General features: G+C 47.5%; 1 protein-coding gene across 2 annotated transcripts in view; it reads right to left on the bottom strand.

Moving 5' to 3' along the window:
- Positions 1-14,533, bottom strand: part of GALNT2 (polypeptide N-acetylgalactosaminyltransferase 2) — a 247,658-nt gene that overhangs the window by 94,182 nt on the left and 138,943 nt on the right. For both annotated transcript variants that reach the window (XM_053605148.1, XM_053605149.1), the window contains one exon: positions 354-507. In XM_053605148.1, the coding sequence (XP_053461123.1) occupies positions 354-507 (154 nt within the window). The remainder of the gene's footprint in view (positions 1-353; positions 508-14,533) is intronic.

Raw genomic sequence — 14,533 nt, 5'->3', positions numbered from 1 at the left:
AATCACTGAGACCAAGAACCTACTGAAGACGAAATTCCAGCATCAATAATGAGGTCAGCAACATAACTTGCAGACTCCCACACTCTGGCCAGCAGCCCACAGTTCCTGAACACGGCCAGGGGGTAGGGAGGAGGACAGGGTCCTAGAGGCCAGAACCTGGCCTGGAACCGTCCTTCACTTCCTGTAAAGTGAAGGTCCACTGACCGCCACATGGCTCAGGACTTCCAGTTTTATGACACTGTACAAAATACACGCCATGTTCAGGCTCCCAGAGCAAAGGGAAAACTCCAGCGTGACACAGTCAAAGTGCCCTAGCTTTTGTGAAAGCAGGTGATGCTGACTTAGGTACTCACTGGTCATGCCGGGTGTCAGGTATGGCTCTATCCATTTGCAGCTTGTCACTCTCCACTTGGTTGAACTTGTTGCGGGCATAAGGGTCCTGCCCAGAGCGAACCATAGTCCCTCCAACGTACGCTTCCTGGTTAAAGTTTGGCCACCGTACTTTCCCTAAAAAAATGCAAAGTGGAAAATATGAGAAGGGGAAAAAAATGTGACCAGAATGCTCATCACAGACAGTGCAGCAAGTGGGAACTCAAAAAATAATGCCCACAGCCATATTCTGACCATTTTAAACTACAAACAGCCTGAGCAAACAGGATCATATTTGTGAGCCTGAGAACAGGGAGCTGAACATTTGCGGTTTCCAACATGAAGGTTAAAGGCATGAAGTGTGGGCATCCAACCAGCAAGCAAAGCAAAATCAAAGTACCCATGTCTATGGCACCATTTACATTTTCTATTAAGGAGATATTCTCTGCTTATCCTTTCTAGGGATTATGATAATGCCAAAAAGCATCTCAGGTCAGATGGAAAAGATAACACACAAATTAAACAAAGTATCACATCCTGTGACACCTGGTAACACAAAAATAAATGTTTATACAAAAAACACCCCCAAAGAACAGGATACCAACCCTCCCTCAGTGAGTTCACCACACCTGAGTCCCTGGGCTTCCCCAACACCCATGCTGTGCTTGCTCTCTTTCTGGAGGGCAGGCAGCCTGACTATGCACAAGGCACACTGTCCTAAACCCATTATATGCTATCACTCCAGAGATCTGAGTGCCAGGTTCTCCAAGAACACACTGCAGCTCTGCGGGGTCTCAAACGGACCTGGGGCAGGGGCAGTGGCACACAAAGGTGGGGAAAGAGCACTGTGGGGCAGGCTTAGTCTGCGGGCATCGGTGTAACAAAGGAAGACCCAGAGAAACCATAGAAGAGAAGACGGTTAGGGGACAAAGAGAAAATTTATGACTTGGTGTCAATCCTGGCTTTCCATTAATCACTGCTTACCACTTTTGCTACCTATATAATCTTGGACAAGTTATTCATCCTCTGAAATTAGGTTTCTTACAAAATAAATAAAATGAGTTTTTTTCATGAGGACTTGATGGCCATGAGATTCTCGAACTGTGGATATAAACAAATTTGGAACAAAAGAAAAAAGAAAAAAAAAACAATAATACTATCCTATCCACATAAAGCTCATGCAATCCCCAGTGGCTATAAAGTGAATGAATAAACATGAGGCTGCTGAAGGGCGGGGAGTGCTGCAAAGGCCACTCCGCCAGGAGGACATGTAGCGGTGGCAGGCGCACCACTGTCCGGGACGAGCACAGTGCACTGCAGTGCAAAGGCCCTGTGGTGGGCATGAGGGCACCCAGTTGACAGCCAGCCAGGAGGTCAGCGATTAGAAGAATGTTGGGGGAGCTCAGCAGTCAGAACCAGGGTCAGAGGGGAAGGCAGGGCTGCCAGCAGCCATGGGACAGCCAGAAGAGAGGGCGATAGCTCTGCTGCTGCTAGTCAAACCGGGGCTGTTCAGCTGGGACTCACTAATGCCAACATGACTGTGTGCGTCTCCACACACCCTTCTCCACATAAGTCTCTTGCACACACTAGTGTTCTGTCCTCTACTTCAGAGATAAGGAAACTGAGATTTGGTTACTTGTGATTTGTTTGAGACCAAAGTGTAAATTTTCTATATAAAAAACTCATCTGCTTTCTGTAGTAATTGTCCTATGAGGTCAGAACCCCCATTTTATCACAACTGGTTGCAGTGGAAATGATACTGGGGGTCACAGAAGCCTGGCCTCTCAAACAGGAAATCAGTCCCAAAACCCATGCTCTTGGGTCCAGGCCGACAGCATGCCCGTGGTAAGTGTCGGGCTATGGGAGCCGGTCAAAGTGGCAGCATTTTCTTCTACCTATAACATTTCCCTAACATCTTACTGAAACATGTTTACCATGCAAAGACAACCATAAAAATACTTATAGATCCGCCATTGTGTCCCCCACCTTCCTGCCTTTACCCTCACATATTTTCAAGGATGAGAACCCCTCCACTCCCCACCCCTGGCCTGCAGAGCACGCAGACCCTCCTCCTCACCACACTTATTTACTCCTCCAGACTAACACAAACGGAGTTTGGAAAATCTTTGACAAAATCTATGACACAAGTCAAATGAGCTGGTTTTAATGAACTGTTTAATGGCCTAAGAATGGGTGACGGCACCAAGGAACCATGGTGGGCCCCAGCCCACCCGTTACAGAACTAGAGAGGAGATGGCCACCCAAGAGGCGCCTCATCTTGTGATCCTGCCCCCACCCTGCTGCTGCTTCCCTGGGGTGCTCTGGCTGCAGTGGCCTCTGCCAAGCTCTCAGGGCTTCAACTGTGTTCCTGCATACCTCTTTGTGCTCTGAGATCTCCACCCCATTTCTGGAACAACACATGATTACAGCATAGGGTTTTGCAAGATGTCTAACATCAATCAATGTGGATGACTAAGACCCAAGCCATCAGTGTACACCAGTGTTGACTAGGCCAGACATCGTCCTGCAGGGACAACTGAGTGAAAACAGGCCCAAGACCAACCCTGTGGAGTTCATGTCCTAGGAGGTGGGGGGAGACAGACAGTAACCAAATGGCCATACTAATAAATGTATCAATGAAACTGAGCTAGGTGCTCTGATGATGAGAAACACTGTTCTATGGAACCATCTAACAGAGGCTTATCCAGACCAGGGTACTGGGGAAGGCTTCCATGCTGAAGGAGCAATTCAGCTGAGATTTGAAATAATGAGTAAAAATAACCGAGAGAAGGCCTTTGAGACTTCACAGAAACACCAAAGACTATATATATGAACTTCCCTAGAGGTACCCAGCTGTGACCCTTTCCTTTGACATGAGAACATCTTCAGCAGGATTCTGCTGGGTGGGCTATACCTTGCCTTTGGACAGTCTTCCCAAGGCACAAAACCATTCTACCAGAGACAGATTATAAATGGTATGTCTTCCATAAAAGCTTTGCAGCATGTTAGAATAATGCAGGGGCTTTCAAACATGTTTAACTATGACATACACCTTGCATTACGGACCAGATTTCACAATGCAAACACACACACACATACACCCCTCATGTACAACTTACTCCTCACTATGAGATGAACAGACATATTCCTTTATGGAATAAAGGATGTGGGTGTGGGTGTGGGTGTGTCTCATGACACTGTCTTCACCATCTAATAATGGGTCATAATCCAGAATCCAAAAACACTCAGCTAAAGAACCATTACAAAAATTGGTTATTTCTGTATTAATTAGAATTGGTAGGCCCGGAGCCACCCTAGGAGTCAGAGGAAGGGAAAAACACAGAATCTGAGATGCACAGAGGATGCCTGGCCGACCCCACGCAGAATGGGGAGCAGCAGGAGCACAGGTAACTGAGGACCCAGAGTGCAACCTAGAGGTTGGACAGAAACAATCAAAATAGCAGAGAAAATGTCGGAATACAGCAGCTTTTTAAAAATGGCATTCATATGTCATCTTGTTTCTATCATCTCTTTAAAATCTTTAGAGTTTTAGAAATTAAAAAAAATATATAAGAATCTAGCAAAATGGACTTAGCTAAGCAGAAGCAGCTGGTGGAAAATACCTCAAAGACATGAAACTTTACATGAGGCAGAAACTCACTTTATCACCAAAGATGACAGGAAAACAAAATGCACATTTAAATAACGTGAGAAAAGGTGTTCAGAAGGATGAGAAGAGGAAGGGAACATTACCCCAGGCAGGGCTGTGGAAACAGCTTGCTGATTAAACAAGGCTATGAAAGTATTTATGAGGGGGAAGCGCCTGTGGCTCAGCGAGTAGGGCGCCGGCCCCATATGCCGAGGGTGGCAGGTTCAAACCCAGCCCCGGCCAAACTGCAACAACAACAACAAAAAATAGCCGGGCATTGTGGCTGGCGCCTGTAGTCCCAGCTGCTCGGGAGGCTGAGGCAGGAGAATCGCGTAAGCCTAAGAGTTAGAGTTTGCTGTGAGCCGTGTGACGCCATGGCACTCTACCCGAGGGCGGTACAGTGAGACTCTGTTTCTACAAAAAAATAAAAGAAAGTATTTATGAGGAAACTCGTTTCCAGAGGACAGACTTCTCTTAGAAGCAGTCTTTGAAGCCAACGAAGGAATCATATGATCTTGTGAGTGCCGAAATGTGCTTTTGTAGAAATGAGAAGCCTACAGACAATTATTCTGTAGGAAAGACAAGCCGTCTGACTGTGACCTGTGCTGACCTCCTGGGCTGGGAGGAGAACTGCCACCCCACGCAGTCCCACACATTCCCAGCTCCCTGGCCCACACTGCAAGTGGCCAGTGCAAGTCCTCCCATCTTCAAGGCCACACCCATTCAGAAGCATGCCGCCCACGGCCTCATCCCGGGGCTGGCAGTCCTGCATACATCCTGCAGGGACCAGTCCTCATATTGCTGCAGGCTTCCCTTCCGGATAGTGAGCTTAGCGCTGCTGGCACCATAGACCCGCCCTCCCCCTCAGCAACCAGAGCACCCTACTGCATGTTCCGCTAACACCTGTCAACTGATTTGCCACTGATGGGTCTCCTCTTGGGTCCAAGGTGCCCCAGGCTGATCATAGAAAACCAACCCAAATCCTGCAGGCGACTGGGAAGAACACAGCTTCCACCAGCACTTACAAATCTGACCCAGCCACCACCGGCACTTACAAATCTGACCCAGCCACCTCTGAGGGATGTTCTCGTGAGCTCCTACACCATTCCAGGCAATCACAGGTATTTTTAAATGGTACTCAACAGCGAAACTTGCCAGCCCTCCCACATCTGCCTCCCATGCTGATAAGGAAAAGAGTCACATCGCTGGTCAGGGCACAGGTGGCTAATGGAGGGTACAAGACAAGGCCCGAGTCACTGATGGGGCTGGAAGGCCCACGGCCTGGTGCTTCTAGCACATAAACAGAGCTACAGCCAGGACGACACGCACACAGAAGCAGCACAGAGCCCCAAGTCCAAGGCCTGAGTGTGAGCGTGGTTTCCTCTGGTCTGTATGAAGTAACATCCCACCTCTGCAGTGGCCATAAAAAGTAAATGAAATGGCGGCAGCAACAGTAATCCCCGCACTTCTGACGCCCACACAAACTAACTGCCACTTCAGGTGAACAAGGCCCAACACCTCGCCCCACTGACACCCCTCCATGCTCTGTGCTTGGAAAGGGCCACTGAGAAGTGCCCAGCTGCCAGGCCCCAGGAGGTAGCCATGGGGGTGTCCCTGTCTGTGCCTGAGCCCAGGAAGCTGGCAGCAAGGACTTGGAAGGATCCCAGCCTTCCCTGTGGGCACCTGCCTGGGTGATGCGGGTTGAACCTGCAGATGAGCAGAATTCACAACCCTGCTGTCACCACGAGTTCTGTTCACATATTGCCTGTGAGGAGAGGGAAACAGGGAATCAGCAGGGGACTTAGTTCATGGCCTATACCTGCCCTCTTCCTTCCCATCTGCTGCTCCCTGCAAAAACACCTAATGGCACACCCCCTGCCCCCCCGCCCCCCACCAGGAGGAGTTCCAATGTGGGATCAGGAGGGGTGGCTACTCGGCAGCTATGGGTGCCAGCAATGGCATCAGGATGGACACCGCTGGTGCCCGGTCTACTACTCATAGATAGGTTGAAGTGTGCTGCGGCCACGCCGTAAAGGTTTAGGGCCTCAAGTCTCTTACTTTTGCTGTTTTAAACTGTCTTAGACATCCTGGGTCTGAGGAAACCAGGAGTGTGTGCAGGTGTAAGTTCCACCTCTCTGCGACTCACCCCTGCATACCACCAGCACCTCCCCTGGCCCCTTCCCTGCTCCTCATCCCACCCAGAGGGCCAGTGAGAATCACAATGCCTCCAGGCAGTCTTTTGCTCCAGAGGTGACAGGTGAGGAGCTCCTAGGTGGAACTCTGCCTTCTCGTCTCCCCGAAACCCAGAACCCCCCCTCCTGCCCAATGCTAAGGGCAGAAGAGTCCTTAGGGATCTTGTGGCATTCTGCCCCTGGCTCACATACGCAGTCTGAGGAAATACACACACCCTCCTGTGACAGCCATGCTATTTTGGGCAAATTCATTGTCAAAAAGGTCTTACACATTTTTCCCAGGTTGGACAGAACACACGGTACAGTGCAAATGCCACCCCTATCAAGTGTACTGTTGCGTGGGGTGTGGCGTGGAGCAGAAAATGCCCCGTGGAAAGCCCCCAGCTAATAATGGAAAGGCCCTGGGATGGCAGGATCCCAGCAAACACAAGCCCCCTGCACACCCCTGGTTGTCATTATAGCTTGTTCTGACATTGCTCCCAGAGACCTAAGGCACCGCGGTCACTTTGGTCTTCCCTTCCTGTACACCTCAGCGCTGTACTGATGTCTAGTGGTGAGCGAGGCCAGTCCAGGGAAGGCCAGGCTAACAGTGAGAGGAAGCAAGAATGGGCCTTGCCCAGCACCCTCAGACCAATGGGCCAGTTGAAAAAAAGACAGAACCCTTTTTTTTTTTTTTTTTTGTAGAGACAGAGTCTCACTTTATGGCCCTTGGTAGAGTGCCGTGGCCTCACACAGCTCACAGCAACCTCCAACTCCTGGGCTTAAGCGATTCTCTTGCCTCAGCCTCCCGAGTAGCTGGGACTACAGGCGCCCGCCACAACGCCCGGCTATTTTTTGGTTGCAGTTTGGCCGGGGCTGGGTTTGAACCCGTCACCCTCGGTATATGGGGCCGGCGCCCTACCGACTGAGCCACAGGCGCCGCCCGACAGAACCCTTTTTATCCCTGTATCCCTGGAAATAATGACCAGAGCCCTCTGCCCAAACAGCCAAGCCCTACACTGGCCTGGAAAATCCCTACTCAGGACCCTGCTGGAGGAAGGGGATCTGGTGCTACATGATGATGCCCCATTGCTGTCGTCTCCTGGTCCATTCTGCAGGACACATCCTGTCCACTGTCCTGTCCCAGCCACTAACCACCCACTACCCACCCACTGTTCCCCAGGTTATTCAACAGTCCCCAGGCTCAGCAGTTTCTTCTTCATTTTTCCTTTTCCCATCCTGACTGACTTGGCAAGCTGCCCCCCTGGCATTGTCCCTGCACCACACCTGCTGTCCCTACAGCTTAGTACTTCCTCAGAGCCAGAGTTTCTTCTCCCTCCTCTAATCTACCCACCAGGCCCTTAAGCTCTAACAATCTGTTCAAAATGTTTTCCTTCTGGGGCGGCGCCTGTGGCTCAGTGGGAAGGGCGCCGGCCCCTTATACCGAGGCTGGTGGTTCCAAACCCGGCCCCAGCCAAACTGCAACAAAAAATAGGTGGGTGTTGTGGTAGGCACCTGTAGTCCCAGCTACTGGGGAAGCTGAGGCAACAGAATCACCTAAGCCCAGGATTTGGAGATTGCTGTGAGCTGTGATGCCACAGCACTCTACCGAGAGCCATAAAGTGAGACTCTGTCTCTAAAAAAAAAAAAGTTTTCTTTCCTAGTCTAGTTTTAGAATTTCTCCACCCCCATCTAGTCTGGAGTGCAGTACAGCTTCCCATGGGCAGAGTGGCTGATGAAAGTAATCGAACATGACCCATCGTACCTATCAGCAGGGGCGGGGCACAGGCACCCAGGCCCTGCCAGCATCAGCTCTGTGGCCGACATTCTGGCACCCAAGTAAAAACAGTGCATCTCACTCGTGAGGTGTCTTAGGATCCACTCAGGACACTGCTCCCATGGGAAACTTCATTCTAGGCTCCCAATAACCAATCCTCAAGTGAACTTTTAGAAAAGATGCTTTTATAATCAGGGGATTGGGCTGGGTGCAGTGGCTCATGCCTATAATCCTAGCACTCTGGGAGACCAAGGTGGGTGGATTGCCTGAGCTCACAGGTTCAAGACCAGCTGGAGCAAGAGTGAGATCCTGTCTCTAAAAATAGTTGAGTGTTGTGGCAGGAAGCCTGTAGTCCCAGCCACATGGGAGGCTAAGGCAAGAGAATCGCTTGAGTCCAAGAGTTTGAGGTTGCTGTAAGCTATGACACCAAGTGAGACTGCGTTAAAAAATATATATATATATAAATATATTTTATATATATATATATAAAAATCAGGGGACTGCCTGCATTTGCACGACTTGTTCAAACAGATGTTAATTTAAAATAATGTTACCTTTCCAAATAATGTCACTTCTTTCTTAAAATTTTTGTTTTTATTAAACCTTACATTTGAGAAAAACAACACTGTAAATCTATGACACTTATCTTTCAAAGAATTAACACCATCAGAAGTATATGAAGACCCCAGGGCACAGAGGCACATGCAAAAATGTGATCTTTGTGACTTCCAGGAGCAACAGGTCCTTTGGTAACAGATCAGAACATTCGGACACATACCCCTGAGCAAAAACAGGTTGCCTGCCACCCACAGGAGTCCAAGGCAGGAAGCGCATTCTAGATGTGGGTCGAGTCACACAGGGAGCATTGTCTCTGTGGATTCGGGCTGTGGGAGACTTCTGGATTCTGCACATGTCTCACCTTACCCTGCTACCCTACGTTCAAATCCTCCTCAGCAAAGACAGCTTATGCATGTGTGATGCCACCTCAGTAAAACAGAGCAGCCTCTGGGAAAGCAGTCAAGGAAGGGAGAGAGTATATTTAAAATCAAAGGATAAGGCTCTGAGATTTATTTTCACCTTTTGGTTGATCTCCAATTGAATATAATTTTACTGTTCTTAAAAGAAAAAGGTCCTTAATAGTCTTTCTCTAGAACAGCGGTTCTCAACCTGTGGGTCGCAACCCCTTTGTAACAATGAAAATACATTGCGGCATTAGGAAGGTTGAGAACCACTGCTCTAAAAGGTCCTGATTCATAATGTTACTCCATGAAAGAGAAAAAGCCCAGGGCAAGGCCAGGATTACAAACAAGTATATCCATTTCAATTACAAAGACTCATGAATTATGCCTTATTATTTGTCACTGGATATCTGGTATGACAGGAAATTTGGTTCACCTGTGATAAACAGTCTCCTGAAATAAAGAATCCTACATATTAATTATTAAGGATGAAAAAAAACAGGAAATTCAAAGAAGTGATGAAAGCTATTTAAAAGAAAATCTAAGAGACTATCAGGAGAAATACTCTTCGTTTACTTAAAATTATCTGTGTGCTATCAAAATAACTTAAAATTACCAGTCTCAAAAGTTAATAGTTAGGGCGGTGCCTGTGGCTCAATGGAGTAGGGCACCGGCCCCATATGTCAGAGGTGGCGGGTTCAAACCCAGCCCCGGCCAAAAACTACCAAAAAAAAAAAAAAAAAAAGGTTAATAGTTCTTTGTACAATGAATCTTTATATACCTCTTCTTTAAATTTTAAATAAAAATGTTTCGGTCTTCCTATGTGTCACAGGGTATAACCATAATAAATTTAGCTTGTTGTGTATGTTCTCACCTCACCTCCTTTTTCATTCTAAACAGTACTCAAAATATCTAAGTAAATCTGTTACCCAAAATCGAAGCCACTACACAGAAGGACAGAAGAGAAGGACCATCTATTAACCATTGGTCACCTGGTCAGCTACTTACTATGAGACCCAGCGCACACCATACTCTAACCCTGCAAAAGGTATTACTGTTACTGGTTCCACTTATCCAATATATCATGGCTACAAACTGGCAGAACCTCAGCTCAGACCCAGGTCTTTCTCATTCCAAACCTATGTTCCTTCCACCATGCCTGACAACTCACTTTTAAGTGAGCAAAATTTTACTGAAGCACCAAAAAGCAACCCCATACTCCCGCACAGTTCCCACCTGCCCAGCACCTTCCCAGGTGGCAGTGCCAGCCCCGTCCCCTTGGCAGCCGTGACTGGGCCTCTGCCTCTGAGAATATGTGTCCCTCTCTGTAGAATGCTGGCTGACCTACATTCAAATCCTCCCCAGGGAAGACGGCTTTCTCATGGGTGTTAATTCTTTAAAAGATCAGTTTCATAGATTTATATCGTTCTGTTCAAGTGTCCCTCATGGGTGCTGCTTTCTGCCCACCTCACCCTCGGGATCCCTGGCACCTGGACTACCTCTCATTCATTAGCAACCCAGAAAACCCTCTGCCTGGAATAAAAGGAATAGTTTCTGGCATGAGGTGAAACTACAGAGAATACTGGATGTTACCTGCCTGGTTCTGGATGTTATCTACTAATAAAGCTTAAGGTAATTCTATTTTTTGAAAGCTTCATTACACTCTGGCTACTGATCTCAGCCCTTGGTATCTGCCTTCTTGTTGGAATGGGAGAAAGACAAAGCAAGATTTGTTTTTTAACACTGGCTAGGTGCAAGGAAATAGGCTTCCTGTGACAGAAAAAATGTCAATTAATATTTTTAAAAATGCTTTAACAAAGCACTGACATTGACCCTGCGACTTCACTTCTAGGAATTTATTTTATGGAAATCCTATGAACATATAAAGGTTCATCTCTAAGGATGCTGGCTGGAAACCCTCTGTCCTACGACACAGAGCAAGTTGATGGAGATGATGACAATGGATATGCTGCTGCCATTAAAACTGTACAGAAGACATGTATGGACGTGAGAAGGTGGTGGTGTGTCACCTGGGCAGGACACACTGCCATGATTGGATCTGTAAGAGCTTCAGCATAAGCAGCTGGCTGGGGACCGCATGTAGGAATAGCCAGGTCTCAAGAGGGAGGAAGGTGCTCCCACATCAGGGAGCCAGATCCCACAAGGGGCTTTGCAGGGATAGAGGGGTGCTTGTGAGGAGATGGCTCAGTGAGTCCCTGGAGCCTACAGAAATGTTACCTTGTGGACAACTTGGAAATTATTTTACAAATTCATGGAAAGACTAGACTTTGAATGTGGGATAAAGCTTAAGACAGGCAGACAGCGGCCAAATGCCCCAGGAGCTGACCCCCAGAAACTATGCGGCAGGCCAGACGCCTCCCTCTGCTAGGTCTCAGCTCAGCCATGGGGGAGCACACCGACCCCAACTGTGGGACCAGGGCCACTCTGGAGGAACACTGCATGGGGAGGGGAGCACCATCTGCAGGTGTGAATATGATTTTCTTATTGTTGTTTATTTGAATTTCTTAAACTTTCTAAAATAAACATATTTCTTGCTTTTCAAAAGATGCTTCCTTAAGGATAATTGAAACCGCTTATTTTCCCTATGTCCAGTGTGAGGACCACTGGGCCTGAGGCCTGGATCTCGGCAACCCCCATGGACTTAGCCTCCCCTCAGATTGTCACTTGGTTGTGTCTTAGATGACGTTTCTCACAGGGTATATGCTTCACAGAGATAAAGGGAAGGAAATTCTGACAATTGCTATGACACACATAAACCCAGAACATTGTGCTAAGTGAAGCAAGCTAGCCACAGCACAAATACTGTCATGATTCCACCTACATGAGGGACATTCAAAGCTACAGGGAAGGGGCTGAGAGGTGGAGCTGGTATTTCATGGGTGCGATTTCACACCACAGTTGGCAATGTGAAAAGAGTTCTGCAGACGGACGGCGGTGACAGCCATGCAGCACTGTGAATGTCACTCAACTAAATGCTTAAAAATGGGCAAAAGGGTAACTTTCATGTTATATGTATTTTACCACAATTTTTTACAAAAGCCCAGCGCAGAATCGATCAAATCACCTAGAAGAAGAGAAAAGGTTGGGGAATGTTTCTCCTTGATGTTGCTACAATGCTACGTAGATCACACAGGTGCTTCTGGCACATGGGGAGTAGAAAAGCTTAACTGTCCTCGTTAGGATCGGTGGCAATTCACACACTAGATTTCTATTACACATTATGCCATTTCTGTTTCATTCATCCCCACCCCAGAACATCAGCAACTTCTGTTTTGAGAAAGCAACTATCTCAGGTGACAAAAAATGGGGGGAGGGGTGAGTGTGATGAAGACACAGCCCAGGACTTGGAAGGCCTCACAGAGAATCCATGTATCTCCTGTGAACTAAAATGAAATCTTAACACCCTCCTCCCTCAGCTGCCTCAACCAAGGGGACCCCAGGTATGCCCTCAACAAGGGCTGGTGGCCAGGAGAAAGGAGGTGCAGGTGCCTCAGCATGCCCCTCCCTTCTTGGAGATACCTTTTGTAACTCATTAACAGGCCTAATGCTGTGCAAGACAAAGCTGGAACCACACCTGCAGGCCATCCATTTACTCAACAGATCACTTGAGTTTTGATAAATGTCTCTGATTAACAGACTGTTTTTTTTTCTTTTTAAAGAGACAGAGTCTCACTCTATTGCCCTGGGTAGAGTGCCCTGGCGTCACAGTTCGCAGGAACCTCCAACTTCTGGGCTTAGGTGATTCTCTTGCCTCAGCCTCCTGAGTAGCTGGGACTACAGGTGCCCACCACTATGCCCGGATATTTTTCATTGCATTTTGGCTGGGGCTGTGTTGGAAACTGCCACCCTCGGAATATGGGGCCAGTGCCCTACCCACTGAGCTACAGGAGCTGCCCGACTTCTTTAAGTAAAAACATTTCAACCCTTTAGACAAGGCTTCATTTCTTTAACCAATTACAAATTAAAGAATCTTTTATTTATTATTTATTATTTATTTATTTATTTTGCAACAGAGCCTCAAGCTATCGCCCTGGGTAGAGTACTGTTGCATCACAGCTCACAGCAGCCTCCAACTCCTGGGCTCAAGCGAGTCTCCTGCCTCCACCTCCCAAGTAGCTGGGACTATAGACGCCTGCCACAACACCCAGCTATTTTTTGGTTGCAGCCATCATTGTTGTTTGGTGGGCCGGGGCTGGATTTGAACTCACCAGCTCAGGTGTATGTAGCTGGAGCCATAGCTGCTTGAGCCACAGGCGCAGAGCCATTAAAGAATCTTTAAACCCACCTATAGTCTGTAATTTGTAATCCCCCAAGCCCCTCCAAAGAAACGGTCTGCCTTTTGGGGCCAAACTAATGTACACCTCCATGTATTGACATGGGTCTTTACATGAAATTCCTATCTCTATGAATGTATAAAACCAAACTGTGACTCAGCTATCATGGGTGTATTTTCTCAGGATCTCTTGAGGCTATGTGCTCTGGGCCTGTCCTAAAACATTCATCTCAGAATAAACCTCTTTACATTACTTTACAGAGTTTGGGTTTTTCCCACTAACACTCCTAGCCTCAGCCCTTTACAGGTGGTCACTAATGAATATGAGAATGATACTAAGGTTTCATAAAGCCAAAAAGAAAATCTGTTCTAAAAGACCAGAGTGACGGGGCGGCGCCTATGGCTCAAGGGGTAGGGCACCGGCCCCACATACAGGAAGTGGTGGGTTCAAACACAGCCCTGGTCAAAAGCTTCAAAAAGAAGAAAAAAAAAAAAAAAAGACCACAGTGACCAAAGGGAAAAGTCCCCTAACAAGCACTTCATCCACAAACGTCACCCTCCCAGCCCCACGGTGCTGCCGCTGTACAGGTAGGTCCTTCTGACAAGTGCCTTTCCTGCCAGCATCAGAGATGCAGAGGAGGAAACCTGATAGTAGGGGGAGGCAGGGACTATCACAGGACAAAACCTATTTTTCAGTCTGTGGAGTTTCTTCCACACTAAGGGGGAAAAAAATAGATGAGATGCATCTCCATCATACAGATTTCCAAAACACACAAAAAGAACCAATGCCAGGCTGTGGCTCGCACCTGTAATTCTAGCACTCTGGGAGGCTAAGGTGGGATGATAGCTTGAGGTTGGGAATTAAAGACCAGCCTGATCAAGAATGGAAGAAAAAGTACCCAATGTACTCACCCTTATTATGAAACGAATGTAGGACCTTCACATGAAAGCTATATCCCAGTTATAACCTAAGAATAGGGAGAAAGGGGAAAGGGAGGGGAGGGAGGGGGGAGGGAGGGGGAAGGAGGGGGATTAATGGGATTACACCTGCGGTGCATCTTACAAGGGTATATGTGAATCCTAGTAAATGTGGAATGTAAAGGTCTTAGCAAAATAACTAAGAAAATGCTACAAAAGCTATGTTAACTAATGTGATGAAAATGTGTCAAACGATCTATGAACCAAGTGTATGGTGCCCCACGATCATACTAATGTACACAGCTATGGTTTAATAAAAAAAAAAAAAAGAAAGACCAGCCTGAGCAAGAGTAAGATACCATTTCTACTAAAAATAGAAAAACTAGCCAGGCATTG

The sequence above is a fragment of the Nycticebus coucang genome, chromosome 10 (genome assembly GCF_027406575.1).
Source record: "Nycticebus coucang isolate mNycCou1 chromosome 10, mNycCou1.pri, whole genome shotgun sequence".
NCBI classification, from domain to species: Eukaryota; Metazoa; Chordata; class Mammalia; order Primates; family Lorisidae; genus Nycticebus; species Nycticebus coucang.
The sequence above is the reverse complement of the archived record's forward strand: the minus strand, read 5'-3'. Positions and strand labels throughout refer to the sequence as shown.